Source organism: Mesoplodon bidens (genome assembly GCF_964165515.1).
Source record: "Mesoplodon bidens genome assembly, chromosome: 14".
Taxonomy (NCBI): Eukaryota; Metazoa; Chordata; class Mammalia; order Artiodactyla; family Ziphiidae; genus Mesoplodon; species Mesoplodon bidens.
The window spans coordinates 69,649,618-69,665,321 of record NC_138170.1 but is presented as its reverse complement, the minus strand read 5'-3'; the positions used below and the strand labels follow the sequence as shown (position 1 = coordinate 69,665,321).

Genomic DNA, 15,704 nt, shown 5'->3' with positions numbered 1-15,704 from the left:
TTCTAATAATATCACTCTGACTTTCTTCAGGGAAAATTTCCCTTTCTCACTGGATACTTATAGTGTAACTATCTAATAAAGTATCTTTTGCTTCCCTAGCCAGAGGGTGTATACCTGGCCCAGCCTAGGACAGTTGGGCTGGCTCTGTCTTCTAGCACATAAAGGATCAAAGAAAAGTTGGAACTGATGCATCACAGCAGTCATGCCCTGATCCAAATGGCTATTAATTCCTGCTGCCAGGAGCCCAGAGCTCCCCTGGCTCCTGCCCTTTCTGATTCTGATTTTTCACCTATGCTTTTTATTTGGTGAACTACCCATAACTTTCTAATGAATTGCATTTTTCTTAAGTTATCCAGATTTAGTTTCTGTTGCTTACAATCAAAAACTCTAACTCTAGAACCCTTTAAAAAATTTAAAGACATTTTAAAAATCCCAACACGTAAAACAAAATAAAACAAGAGTGTTCTTGCGTATGGGAGGTTTACCCAGTTGGCTACCTCTTGCCTGTACAACAAACTGATAAAGCTCTAAGTGTAAAATGTCATCTTTCATGGATATAAAATTTTCTCTCTTTGTTGATATAAAATATAAAGTGTTCTTCTGTCTCTATGTCCTACAAGTTCTTTTCACTGTTTGTTTTGTGTTTTGTTCTCTTTCATGTTAGATGCTTTTCTTAAAGGTCTGATTGGCTGATAGTCTATATTTGAAAGCAACTTACTAAAATGATTATCAGAAATGTAGAGCGTCAGGGTTTGTACCTGGTTTTTTTTTTTTTTTTGCGTATTTAAAAGCAACTCACTAAAATGAGTATCAGAAATGTAGATGGTCAGGGTTTGTACCTGTTTTTAACTCTACTCTTTACGTCTGAGGTTCTTAGTGACTTTGACTCCTGAGCTTTTCTGGGCTTCTGCTGCCCAAATTGTCTTTCATTGGCATCTTCTTCTGTAGGCACCTGCTTTCAGCTTATTTTTCTCTGCCAAATCAGTTACCACTCGTCAATTTATTTTTCATCTTCCAAACATTTGGTGTCCTTATTGATCCTTTTATCTCCTCTCCTAATCTCTTTATCCTTATGAATTTTTATCTTTCTTGTTCCCTTAGTGTAATTTTAGTGTTTTTCAGTGGAAAGGAAGCAGAGATAATAGTCGGGGGTTATTAAACTAGAAAACTCTATCTACCTTTTCCATAATTACCATGTTTTATTTTTACACTAAAAGCAAATAAAGATGTTTTTAACTCTAAAGTTAACAATTTTTATAACAATCTCATGTTGTCCACCAATGGCCTGCAAATCTATCAATTGATTCAAAAAGGAAGAAAAGATGGGTACTATGATTTGTCCTTAACAAATTCATACTGGCTCCAGCTGTTCACTTAATTACTTTTTGGGTGTTCACAGCAAGCAACTCTGTTTAATCAGGGGATTCTATTAATTGTCAATATTCACCACCAAGCTGGTAATTAGCAGAACCTACTTTTTCCTTTCATACAAGGTCAACCCAGTTTCAAGTCCTCTCTAGTTTCTCATGAATTTTTAAAGTTTATTGATAGCTACTTTGCAATCCGTTTTCCAAGTCTTCTTAGCATCTTAGGAAGAAATTTGTCTAGATATGGGGGGTTCTGGTAATTAATTTTAAATAAATTAAAATTTTTTAAACGTATTAAAATAATTAACTTTATTAAATTACTTTGCCTACCTTAGGCTTTAATTCTCTCTTTGTGATGTTTGTTCTAAATCCTTTCCATTTAAGGACTACAGTAGACTTTTCCTGGGGGGAATGGAGTGGGACCACCTAGCATCTAAACACCCTTCTCATCTGAGGGAATCCAAAAGATGTGGGAGACAGAGTTCCACCTCGCACTGTGCAAACCAAAGGGGACAGCTCTCCTTGTTCTCCACCAAAGGTATTAGCATGTGATCTAGGCTCAGTGAGCCAGAGGCTACTGCACAGGATTTTTAATATTGAATGAGGAATGTGAAGACACAGAAGATGAGAGGTTTTATTTGTTGTCGTTTCGATAGTAGAAGAGTTTAGAGTACAGATGTGGGGAGGGGGCATCCTTAGTCTGTGACACCAGAGTGAAAGCAGCCAGCAGTGGTGGTGCCAATGATGGTGGCCTTATCCTGGTGGCATGATCTTGATTGTATTTGTATGCCCGATCTCTCTTGGTTCCTGGCTGGGTTTTGATCTTGGCCTTCCTGTTGACTCTGTGATCCTATACCATTTTCTTAGAAAAGGAAAGGAATTTCTTTTCTAAGTTAGCCAGAGTTAGTTTATGTTATCTGGACCAAGATCTTTGAGTAGTACAGAGAAATTGGTGCTGGGAGATGGTTGCAGGCAACAGAACCGTGGGGAAATGGATGAGATAGGGAATCTGCTAGCTGGTTACTTAAGACCCAGAGCAGAAAATATTCTGTTAGTCTATAGGGATGATACGTCCATGACATAAAATGGTAGGAAAAATTAAAAGGTAAATAAAGTCTCTGATTGCTGCTCATTAGAAGCAACTATTTGCTCCTGCCAAACCAGGAGAGTCAAAAAGCATTAGAGGACTACAGGATGGTGTCACTTCTTCTGTTGCATCTAGTTTGCTTAAACAAAAATAAATGACAAGCTCCAATCCTTAAATTTTCAGATCATAATACAAACTGTAACGTTTTCTAAGACTGTGCAAAAAAGAAACTCATTTCTTACAGCTGCATGACCGAGATAACTGAAAGCCAGACTCCGTGAGTTGTCAAATTACAGAGTCCACTGAATTTACAGCCTCACCAGGTCTCTTATGTGAAAGTTAGGGCATTGATCAGGAAAGTGCTGCACCTCAAGAACTACAGTGGGGATATATGTGAATATCTGAAGAACTCGGGGAACCCTGTACCCCTAAACCTCACTGAGCCTCCATCACCTGCCCAAACAGAATCTGCCATATCTAATGAGGTTATTATTGGTTTACATGAAGGTCCACCGAAGGGAGTTACCTTACTGAAGGAAGCCAATTATCCTGTGCTTTACTCCCTTCACTCCTCATTATCTCCAGACATTTGACTAAAATTAGGTACCAGCACACCCAAGGGGCCAATTATAAGGTATAAACTGGGATTAGGGATCAGCACATACTGTGGATAAGGCACACACACATACACAGATCCACACACCAAGATTGGCTAATTTACATGAAAATGGGGGAAACACACATGAGGATGGATTTTCTAAGGAGGAAAAAACAAAACTTAGATTCAGGCTGAATTTATCGACAAGGGTGCATTTGCTAGAAATTTGAATTTAACAGCTTGGCTTGAGTAGTTGGAAGTGTTTCTAAATATTTTCTTAGTGGGTTGCCTAAAACCTAGTCACAATAGAGAACACTAAACAAAGCTGAGGTACAGTGTGGTATAATGTTGAGGAAGAAATTCAAAGACATTGGAAGATAGAAATATTGGAGGGCATTTATCATGTCTTCTTTCTATGTCTCTAAGGAGGCCCAGAAAAAGCTCATGAAAGAAATCTTTGTGAGTGCTTTAGTGGCTATTCTAAGTAGGCCAGGAATGCCTGTGATATGCTACAGATGGAAAGCTCCTCCCCCTCTTATTTCAATCACAGTGGACAGATCCTGGCACAGCAGAGGCTTTATGCTGGCACTTAATTGCCAGTGATATGGGGACATGATTTCCATCTGGGGCAGCAAGGTCAGCATGAAGTTTCAGACCTTCACTTTTTTTTTTTTTATCATGGGTCCTCAGTACCAAAATAAATAATTAGCCACTGGGATCCCATTTGATTTAAAATATATTTTTTAAAATAAATAACTTAAAAATTATTATTTTGAATAAATAATTCAAAAATTTCAAAACCAAACTCCAATCAAAAACATTTGATTCAAGTCAATACAATAGAGTGACAGCCCCACATCCAATTACTAGATCCAAGATTCCATGAATAAAGGGAAAGCCTGGGTACTTTTTGTGTGTGTGTGTGTGCAGTACACGGGCCTCTCACTGTTGTGGCCTCTCCCGTTGCGGAGCACAGGCTCCGGACATGCAGGCTCAGCGGCCATGGCTCACGGGCCCAGCCACTCTGCGGCATGTGGGATCCTCCCAGACCGGGGCACGAACCGGTGTCCCCTGCATCGGCAGGCAGACTCTCAACCACTGCGCCACCAGGGAAGCCCCAAGCCTGGGTACTTTTGAGGAACAACACTGCAGCCACCAAAAGTACAAACTGTTTATATTTCCTCTACCCTTTCCCAAAGGGAATTGTGGCCATTTACCGAGGTAACTTGAGGGGAAGTAAAAGGATCATTTATGGGTTATTGGACATTGACTTTGAGCTAACACTAATTCTTCAGAACACTTAATACTGCCATTGCCCACTGGTTGGAATGGGGCTTATGGGAGCCAGCTTGTAAGTGGAATTTTGACCAGAATCTACTTCACAGTGGGCCCTAGAATCCCAGAGAAATCCCACAGTTATTTCCTCAGTTCTTGAGTTTACAGTTGGACTAAACAGTCTCAGAGATTGGCATAATCATAGAAATGGATTCCTCACCTGTGGAATAAGGCTTATTAGGTAAACAGGGCCATGTTGAAGTACCTGCAATTCCTCCTACTAAACAAACAAACCAAGAAACAGTCAAAAGCAATACTACCTCCCCAAGGAAGTCATCAATACAGTTGCCACCATAATAGTCTTGTTAGATGCAAGGTACAGAGTTCTATCATATTTCCATTAATTCTTTAGTTGAGCTAGTGAAGAATCTGGCTGGATCCTGAGAATAACATGGGTCCTCAGTACCCTTGGTTTATTATAAACTTAACTAGGTGATGCCTCCGATTGTATCTGCTGTTCCAGTTGGGGTCTCCTACTAGATCAAAGCAATGTGGACTTTGGTACCCAGAAGACTGCAGCTTATCTCTAATGTTCTAATGATTTTTATCCCAGTAATTAGAAAACACCAGAGAAAAAGGTTGCTTTCACCTGGTAGAGAAATACACCATTTTCCTAGCACTATGTCATCTCTCTGTTTCTGTCCTACAATTTAAATGCATAAGACACTGATTGTCTTTCTATCCCACTGGACATCATGCTACAGTAAAATATGGATGACATCATGATGATCAGATATGGAGACCCAGAAGTATCAGGTACCCTAGGTACCTTGGTAAAAACAAACAAACAACAACAACACAAAAAAAAAACATGCAAGAAAGAGGGAGGGAGGAAAATTCTAAGAAAGTACAGGGGTCTGTTGCCTCAGGGATTTCTAGAGGTTCAGTGGTCTAAGTCATGTCAGGAGAGTTCATACAAAATGAAGAACACTTGGGGCTTCCCTGGTGGCGCAGTGGTTGAGAACCTTCCTACTAATGCAGGGGACACGGGTTCGGGCCCTGGTCTGGGAGGATCCCACATGCCGCGGATCAACTAAGCCCGTGAGCCACAACTACTGAGCCTGCGCGTCTGGAGCCTGTGCTCCGCAACAAGAGAGGCTGTGATAGTGAGAGGCCCGCACACTGCAATGAGGAGTGGCCCCCACTTGCCACAGCTAGGAAGAGCCCTCGCACAGAGACGAAGACCCAACACAGCCATAAATAAATAAATAAATAAATAAATAAATAGATTAATTTTTAAAAAATGAAGAACACTTTGTAACCCCTGGTACTCTCATCAGAAAGAAAAAGGGCCTTCTTGGACTTTCCAGGTAATATATTTCACATTTTGGTGTGCTTCTCCAAACTGTTTACCAAGTGACTTAAAAGACTTCCAAGTTTTGAGTAAGGCCCAAAGAAAGAAAATTTTTTCTAGGCTGCAGCATATGTGGCCTTAATGACCCAGTGGATTCAAATGGTGCTTGAGTTATCAATGGCAGATTGAGTTGCTAAATGGAGCTTGTGGCAAGCCTAATTAAGAGAATCACTGTGGAGACCCCTATGGTTTTCCATCCATCTATGACCTCTTCAGCAAGCAACTGTTGTCTTTGTAAGAGATACTTCTCAGCCTGCTTCTGAAAAAGCAGTGAATGTCAACTGTGGAGCACCTGGTGACAATGCTATCTTGAGCCATCCATCATGAACTTGGTATCCTCGGAGCCACAATGCCTTACGGTTGGGTGTGATTAGCAGCACGCTAGAAAGCAATGTATATGAGAAGACATCCAAGCAGGTCCTGAAGGCACAATAAATTATTTGAGAAGTTTGCTCACACTTCCAGCATGCCAGCTTCTGCTGCCTTGCTGCCCCTTCCTCAACTCCACGATCTCATATGGAGTTAGTTCCCTACTAGCCAAATCTAGTAGCAGCCCCACTCAGATGAGTCCCAAAGGACTGTGGAGATGAAATATACTCCCAGTAGGCAGAACTCCACACAGCATATCTCTACCCAAAAGAAGAGATAACCTGAAGTAAGAATTTACAGTGAGTCATGGGCAGTGTCTGGTGTTTGGGCTGTATGGTTAGGAACTTGCAACGAGACTGAAGGAGAATTTTGAGGAAGAAGTATTTGGAGTGACATCTTGGTCAGAAATAGCACTGAAGTCATTTGGGGAAGAAGAATGTGGAATAACCTAATGGAGTGGACCCAATTAATCAGGTGAACAGATTACTCACTCTGAGAATATCATTCAGGTTCCTTCCCAAGCTACCCCAATGCCTGCTCAGTGGGATCAAACAAAGTGGCCAAGGTGGTACGGATGGAGGCTGTACATTAATCTGACTACAGGGAAATTTCCCCTACCAAGTCCATTTTCATTTGTGCTTCCTTCCTTGGTATACTAAATACTTTAATTTATCTACTTCAGGTAAATTCTCTCTAATTTCCTCTTCCTGTCTTGTCTACTATTCTATATAGTGTATGTTAGTATTATTTAAAATAGTCATTTAATTTATAGGACACAAATATTGAGACAAGTCATGATGAAATAGAGGAATAATGGATATCACTCTGAGATTCTAGACTTGGAGTTGAATTCAGTAACTGACAGGCTAGGGCTTTCTCCTCTTGGGAAGGATATAGTATATTTTTAATTGTAGGAGGAACTGTTGCATTATATTAAGTAGGAATGCTTTTATGCTGGAAATTTGGGAAGGGACGTATATGTGGATGTTTGGCTACCCAGGATCCAATCCTCTCAAGAGTACATGAAACATTCTCCAGGGTAGATCATATATTGGGCCACAAAGTTATATATATATCACATTTTCTTTATCCATTCATCCTGTGATGAACACTTAGGTTGTTTCCATATCTTGGCTATTGTGAATAATGCTGCAACAAACATGGGAGTGGACATATCTCTTCAAAATACTGATTTCATTTCCTTCAGCTATACACTCAGAAGTGGAATTGCTGGGTTATATGGTAATTCTATTTTTTATTTTTTACATAACTTCCATGCTGTTTTCCATACTGGCTCTACCAATTTACATTCCCACCAACAGTGTACAATAGCTCTTTTTTTCTCCACACTCTGACCAACTTCTGTTATCACTTGTCTTTTTGATAATAGCCATCCTAACAGACATGAAGTGATATCTCACTGTGGTTTTGGTTTGCATTTCCCTGATGATTAGTGATGTTGAGTACGTTTTTAGATACCTGTTGACCATTTGTATGTCTTCTTTGGAAAAACGTATATTCAGATCCTTTGCCCATTTTTCTTTTTTTTTTTTTTTTTGGCCACACCATGTGGCTTGCAGGAGCTTAGTTCTCCAACCAGGGATCTAACCCGAGCTCCCTGTAGCGGCAGTGTGGAGTCCTAACCGCTGGACTGCCAGGGAATTCCTTTGCCCATTTTAAAATCAGGTTAGTTATTATTATTATTATCATTATTATTACTTGCTATTAAGTTGTATGAATTTCTCATATATTTTAGATACTAACCCCTTATCAGATATATGGTTTGTAAATATTTTCTCCCATTCCATAGGTGTCCTTTTCATTTTGTTGATTGTTTCCTGCTATACAGAAGCTTTTTAGGTTGATGTAGTCCTATTTGTTTATTTTTGCTTTTGCTACCTATACTTTTGGTGTCATATCCAAAATATTATCTCCAAGACCAATGTCCAGGAGATTTTTTTGCTATATTTTCTTCTAAGAGTTTTACAGTTTCAAGCCTTATGTTTAAATCTTTAATCCATTTTGAATTAATTTTTGTGTATGATGTAAAATAAGTGTCTAACTTCATTCTTTAGCATGAGGATATGTAGTTTTCTCAGCACCATTTGTTGAAGTGACTTTTCTTTCTTCATTGAATGGTCTTGGCATGCTTGTTGAAAATCATTTGATCATACATGTGAGGGTTCATTTCTGGTCTCTCCATTTTATTCCATTTGTCTATATGTCTTTCTTTATGCCAGTACCACACTGTTTTGATTGCTATCACTTTGTAGTATAACTTGAAATCAGGAAGTGTGATGTTTTCCGTTTGTTCTTTTTTCTCAAAATTGCTTTGACTATTCAGAGTCTTTTGTGGTTCAATATGAATTTTAGGGTTGTTTTTTTCTTTTTATGAGAAAAACGCCATTGGAATTTCAGTAGGGATTGCATTAAACCTGAAGATCATTTTGGATACTATGGGCATCTTAACAATATTAAATCTTCCAATCCACGAACATGGATGTCTTTCTATTTATTTGTGTTTTCTTTAATTTTTTTTTTTTTTTTTTTTTTGCGGTATGCAGGCCTCTAACTGTTGTGGTCTCTCCCGTTGCGGAGCACAGGCTCTGGACGCGCAGGCTCAGCGGCCATGGCTCACGGGCCCAGCCACTCTACGGCATGTGGGATCCTTCCAGACCAGGGCACGAACCCGTGTCCCCTGCATCGGCAGGCGGACTCTCAAACACTGCACCACCAGGGAAGCCCTCTTTAATTTTTTAAAGCAGCATTTTGCAGCTTTCAGAGTCTAAGTCCTAGAGCTATTTTTATCTCTTTTCTGACATGTCATATTTCTGTCTTGACTTACCTTCTCTCCTAGAATGTCAGTTTTCTGAATGGCAAGGACATTCTTAGTTGTCTCTCCTCACTGTGTCTAACAGAGTCTCTTGCATGTAGCAGGCTCTCGATAAATGCATGTTCGTAAATTAGAACACAAATGAGTCCTAACCTAACAGACATCAGCTATTAACAAGTTCAAAATCAAATTGACTTTTTGGTTATATGCATGTTGGCATATAGATGTCTGAGCTTCTCCATTATTTTCACCTGAGAATTGCTGAGCATCCGCTTATGAGACTGAAGTGATCTGTCATCCCTGAGCCAGAAAAGAGAAAACTGGGCTAGAGATTTAGAAGCTGATAATTGGGACTGATTATCAAAGAGGAGTCCTGAAGCCAGGCAGAGTCCAGGGAGGGGGAAATGGGCCAGGGATTCTTCACTGCAGGGCTGCCAAAAGCTGAGAAGATGAGTGTAAGTCAGCATCATTTGGGGGAGCAGGAGGGGTGGTTTCAGGGTCCAACGTCAATCTGAGGCAGTGAATAGACAAGGCCAGGGAGACTGGGTTTGGCTCAGGCAGGCCAGGGTAACTTCCTCGGAGAGCTGGCATCTGGCCCCAGTGAGGTCCTCAGGCTCTTCCTCCTCCACCGGCTCCACTTTCAGCTCTTAGAGCTCAGCATCTCATATGTCTTTCTGGTTTTTTCCCCAGTAGCCAGGTTTGCAACTTTCTGGAGCTGTTTTTCTTCCTCTCCTCCAATTTCATTTAAACCTTTCTTTAACCAGGTTGGCCAGCCTCTGGGCAAGCCTGTTCCTTCAAGGTTCCATCAAACCTTGTTTGGTGCAGGTCTCCTTAGCTATGGCTTGGAAAGCCAGATTTGACCTTCTGAGATCATCTACCTGACCAGCTCTCCACTTCCTGTGTTTTCTAAGTCACGTCTAGCAACAAATAAAAATGACACCATGGGCTTTCAAGTCCTTCAAAGCGTGGGTGGGCTTGGGTCTCCCCGTGGGGACAAGTATCACACTTGGAGCCTGGAGCAAGGAGAGAGTGAAAGGACAGAGGAGTCAGGGCTAAGGGCATGATAATGCCTGAGTTTTTTACCGGAAACATGGATCTGAGCTTCAAGTAGAAGAGGAGCCTCTTTTCCAGGGACCATAGGGAACAGCAGCAAATGAAGGGAGCCTGACCCTTCTCTGGAGAGTGAACACAGGGTAAACAAAAGGCAGTGAAAAGGGTGGTGGCTGGAGATCTGCCTTAGTACATTTAAACCTCGACTTGTCAATAATCAGTATCTCAAACTTCACTCACTCACTGGTGAAATCTGGTTTAGAGGAGGTAAAATCTGTCTGCAGCAGCCTTCTCCACCCCAGGCACTCAGGCCCTGCTCTTACAGCAGCAGGCAGCTTGGTGCCCCTGAGACCCTCCTGCAGCCCGAGGCAGCTCTCAGGGACCTGGCCAAGAGCGCGTCCTCCTGACCTGGCTCCTGAGCTGTTTTCTGGGTTGTGGAGATACCTTCCTCAGCCCTTGGATACCCACCTGCTCCTATACTTGGGTATCGTTTTTAGAGGCCATTCTTTCCCTGCGGCTTCTGAGAAGTAGGTCAAGGTACAGGCTTTAAGGGAGAAATGCCAGGGGTTCAAGTCACCAGGCCGGGAGTCAGGAATCCCGAGTTCTGTTTCCGGCTTCACAGCTAATCAGCTACCTGACAATCTCAGGGGCCCTTTCTCCCCTCGGCTCCCTCAGCCCTTCACTGGGTCTCATAATTTTTTTCCCCTGAAGCTGTATTCCCCAGGGCTGTTACTTTCTTCCCTCTTCTCTCCCTCTGGAAAAGGCCCTTTAAAGCTGTTGGCCGTTCAAGGCTGGTACCCAGAGTAAGAGCTGCTGCAGTTGTGTGGCTGTTGGGGAGATTAGAGGCTTTTGAGCAGACAAAGCCAATCCCCTGGGGGCCATGGGAGGCTGGAGTGTCAGGAAGCCAGACTCCTGGACTAAAGGACAGGCCTGGAGGTGTGGAACCACGGATGCAAGTGAGGCTCCTGGGTTTTATGTGATGACTGTAGATTGCCTCTTTCTTCTAGGCTGCCTTTCTCTGTAACTCAGGGCAATTCAGCCTCTAGTTCAAAAGGAAACTGTGGGAATTGTGGTGCTTGCTCATGGCAGAGGGGATCCTTTGAGCTGTCGCAACAAAGGACATTGTTCAGAGTGACTGTGGTAACCAGGGCAAATTTGGTCAAAGAATAATCACCTTTTCTAAGGCATAGTTCCTCCGCCTGACCCAACTAGTCCCAGGAGGCCCCCGGGCTCTAAAGGCAGGTGATGCCACAGTAGGGCCACCAATGATGGTCTAGGAATGGGGTGGAAATTAGAACACCTGCTTTGGTCTGTTTAGCCTGAGACTCTCTCCAATCTCTACCCTCCTTCACTCCAAATGAGAGAGTGAAATAGGGGTGAGAAAGAGTAGCAAATGCAGGTAAATCAAGGGAAGGGAGCACGGTGCTTTAGACCATCTTAGAAGTCATTGGGGAAAAAAAACTTCATTTAAAGTGCAGCTGCCTTTTTTTTTTTTTTTTCCTGGCCATGTGCAAAACTTCCCCGACCAGGGATCAAAGCTGTGCCCCCTGTATTGGCAGCACAGAGTCTTAACCACTGGACCACCAGGGAAGTCCAAAGTGCAGTTGTTATGTGACTCTCAGTGTGGACTGTAAGGCTTCATGGCGTGGTAGAAAGAAAATGTGTCTTGGGCAAGAGTTTCCTGGGCTTGAGTTCCTGCTCATTTACTAGAATTCCAATGACTATGGTGGACGGCCATAGAAGAAGCACAGTAGAGCTTCATGAAGAAAAAAACGAAACTGCATCCACAGTACGGCCCGAGCTGTAAAAATTATGATTAAAGTAGGATAGGGTCTCAGTTTCCCAGCTGTAAAATGGGAATAATAGTATGGACCTTGCAAGGTCACCCAGAGCATTAACATCAGATAACCTGTGTAAAGTGCCTGGCATAGAACCTGTGGCTCAGTGGTCACGCAATAAATGTTATTTCTTCTCCACTTTCCTTACTGTCACATTCATCCCATGTTTTGGATTTCCACAGATAGAGTAAGAACCTAGTTAGGGTAGGAATCCCAATTCTGACTTTCCCTCCTTTCCATAGTTCACCCAAATAGTTGATATCTGTTTGGCGTCTTTTCATGGGCACACTATTCTGGATATTGGGGCCCTTGGGTTCCGCTCTTTTGTTTTAAACTGTGAGCTGAAATATTGTGTTCCAGCTTCCTTGTATGTAACACCACTACCCTAGATTTCCACAGCACCATTTCCTGCACATATTTTATCTAAACATCTTGACTACCCCTCAGAGAAGCTGAGTATGGCCCGGATTCCTTCACCACTGACCCAGAGGGGCCTGAGTGCTCAGGCCAAAGCACCCATGGCAAAGGGTGCAGGTTGGCCAGAGTGACCCCATCCCTGTGCTCTTAGGGGCCACATACCAATGGGATCTAACTGGGAATACGGGTTGGGGTGAGGGTGAGGACCACTCCAGGCCTGGTTCAGTCATGAGGATCCAGGAGCACCCTCCCAAAGGATGGTGCTAACTGAAGTTGCCAGATAAAACATAGGTCGAATCTGAATTTCAGGTAAACAAAAAAAAATTTTTTTAGTATAACATGTCCCCAGTATTTCGTGGGACATACACTAAAAATTATTCCTTATTTATTCAAAATTCAAATTTAATTGGTCATTCTGTATTTTCATTTGCTAAATCTGGCAGCCCTAGATCTAACAGGAAAGCCTTTGGATCGGGTGCTCAAGGTCCTCCCAACATGGCACCAGACTACCTTTTCAGCCTCCCTTCCTACTTCGCCATGCAGCTTGTGGGATTTTAGTTCCCCAACCAGGGACTGAACCTGCACCCTCAGCAGTGAGAGAGCGGAGTCCCAACCACTAGACAGCCAGGGAGTTCCCTTCCCTTCCTACTTCTGCTCCCTGTCCTCCACTCTGTTCCAGCCAGATGAGACTCCAGGCTATGGCTCACATACTCTTTCCCCTCTACCATCCTGACCTTTGCAAATTGTAGTCCCTCTGGCTGGAATTATTTACATTATCTCCACATCTAGAAATCCTGCCCATTCTTCAAAGCCCATCTTGAATGTTTTTTTCCTTCCTGAAGCTCTACTCTGCTTCTTTCATGGGTCTCCACCATAGTAATTATTACATTTTATTATCATTTTTGCATGTCTCCCTTCTCCTGAGCACCTTCCACAGTGTCTAGCACATAATATAAAGTGATCAGTAAATATTTGATAAAAAGAATGAATTAGGCTCTTAGCTCTCTGAATGTCTAAGTAGAGGTCTGTGCTTCTCATGCACAATTTACCATATTCTTCCTTGTCATGTAATGTTTTTATCAGTATTTATTAGTCTTATACTCCCTGTTAGAGATTTCACTCTGTGAAGACAGACACTGCATTTCCCACTGTGCTGCAGACACCAGTGTTTAATGAATATCTTTTGTGTTGCACAGATTGCGGGGGTAGGGGTATCTCTGGGTATCCAGACCAAACTAGACTCCAAATTCTCCCTTCTGCCCTGGTTCAAGGGCAAAAGTGACTCTCAGCGAATCTCAGAGTCACCTGACCTGGTCCTAGAACTGGACACAGAAAACAGAGCTGCTCTGTGAGCCATCTGAGGGTCTAGGTTAAATGTGAGCTCCAGGAACCTTCCCAGAGTTTCCCATGGGGCCTCAAGACTTGCACGTGCTGCTGAGAGAGGTAAAGAGGTAAAGGAACAGGAACAAAACTTGGAAACATCAAGAGAGTGGGAGGGGGTGCTGAGGGCAGAGAGAAATGGGAAACATGGGTTTGGGGCACAACAGAGGGCACTGTTCCAAGAGTCCAGTGACCTAGAGTCTCTCTCTGGCTCTGTCCCTGCCTTGGGTGACGAAGAAAAGAAAATGAATATGTGAGTGCCCACTGTGTACTTGCATGTAGGTTTTATATAAATTTCCCAACAGTCCTGCAGGAAGCTGAGGTTCAGAGAGGGAGATGACTGGCCTATGGACACACAGCTCAGTGTATCTAGGAAAAAGGACACAATTTAATTTCTCACAGCCTCAGTTTCCTCTTGGTTAAAATGAGAGACATAACAGTAGAATATTTTGAGGACAAATCCCCTCAACCTTGGGGTAAATGTGAAATGTAGAGGGGGCTGGGTGAGAAGCCTTAGGGAAGCCCTGAGCTGGGCTAGAATTTGTCTTCAGGCTGTGGGCGTGAGCCTTCTGCCTCTCTGTGTCTGTTTCTCAATTGGTTCCAGAGGGTGAAGGCGGCGGATCCTGGTCACAAAGCATGTGAATTACACTTGTGAATCTGGGAGAGGAAAAGCAAGCTGACTTCCTGCAGCACTTGAGCGGTGGGACGGTGTGCGTTTCCTGCGTACCTGGCCGAGGAAAGACGCGCTTTGGTAGCGAGCACTTGGCAAGAGAGTGGCCATAGCTGAGGGCTTAATTAGGGAATGGCGTTTATTAAGGGGGCCAAGGGAGGGCGGAAGGTTATGCCCCAATTCCTCTTCCTGGCGCCCCCTGGATCAGACAACGCATTCTGGATAAATTTGGGGGAGGGGCTACATCTGCAGCTTCCAGCACCCCTGCTGACCCTCGGTGCCCGCGGGTTATGGGAGATCTCAGCTGTAGGCCTGAGCATTCCGACAGGAGCAGGGTGGGTCACTTCCTCTGCGGGACGCTGCCTCTGGAAAATGCGCCACCCAGCACCTGGGGGCGACAGCCTGGGAAAGGTGCTTCTAGGGATTTGGGTTTCTCGGAGGGTGGGAATTGCCGGGGGGCGAGGCGGGGCGGGGCGGAGCTTGGGCGGGGCGGCCCGGCAGTGGCCGAGCCTGCGGGAAGGGACGGTCATTAGCATAGCCTCCGCCCCTCTCGGCGCAGCCCTGCCCAGAAACCCGAGCAGAGGCCGGCCGCGCTCAGCCGGGGCTGCTGAATGGGCGTGCGGCTCCCGGCCCCTGCCCTCTCGCGTCCGGCCCCCGCTCTCGCTCCTGCTCCAGCTCCTGCTCCTGCCCCGCCCGGGCCTCCGCCGGCCGCCGCCATCGGCCACCCCGGCTGTGAATGAAAGGCCGGCGCCGCCGGGGGCTGGCTGCAGGCGACGCGGCCTCCCGGGAGGCACTCGCCCCGCCAAGATGTACGGTAAGGAGGGCTCTGCTTCCGGGCTCGCAAACTTGCAGAACGAGGACCATTGTCCCCCTGCGGGCCCCCCCGGCGAGGCCAGGGGCGCGGACTCGGTGCCCGGCTGGGCTCTTTCTGTCGCTCTGTGTTCGCGTCTGTGCTGGGAGGACAAAGATGCTCAGGACCGGGGACCGTAGGGTCCTCGAGGTCCTTCGGACCTCGCTCGTTTGAGGGCTCTGGGGCGGGTGGGCGGTGGTCCGTCGGGGTGCGGGGGCTCGGGGGATCCGAAGCGGCTGGGTTCTGGGGAAAGCGAGTCTCCCTTGGAGCCGAGCAGACAGGGGGTGTTGTGACAGCATTTGCAGAATTAACAAAAGCAGGTTGTGCTGGGGAGTTTTATGCGGGAAGCCGGTCCGGGATTGCGGGGAGACGCTCGCTGCCTGCCTTGTGCCGGCTCCGAGCATGTGGGAGGCGGCGCCCGCGGTGCAGAGGGCTGGCCAGAGAGCCAGTTCTGGGAGCCTGGTCTCGCCGCCCCTGGATGGACCTGCCCTCTACTTGCCCCTGCCGCCCGTGGGACCCAAGCTCCCGAACTTCCAGATATGCCCTCCGCAGGGAT

The 15,704-nt window shown here is 44.8% G+C and overlaps 1 protein-coding gene across 1 annotated transcript in view; it reads left to right on the top strand.

The window, feature by feature from the left end:
- The first annotated feature begins 14,891 nt into the window (after window positions 1-14,891).
- EFR3B (EFR3 homolog B) overlaps window positions 14,892-15,704 on the top strand; it is an 89,306-nt gene continuing 88,493 nt past the window's right edge. The window contains exon 1 of the mRNA XM_081254763.1: window positions 14,892-15,112. Within this exon, the coding sequence (XP_081110889.1) occupies window positions 15,106-15,112 (7 nt within the window). The 5' untranslated portion in view covers window positions 14,892-15,105. The remainder of the gene's footprint in view (window positions 15,113-15,704) is intronic.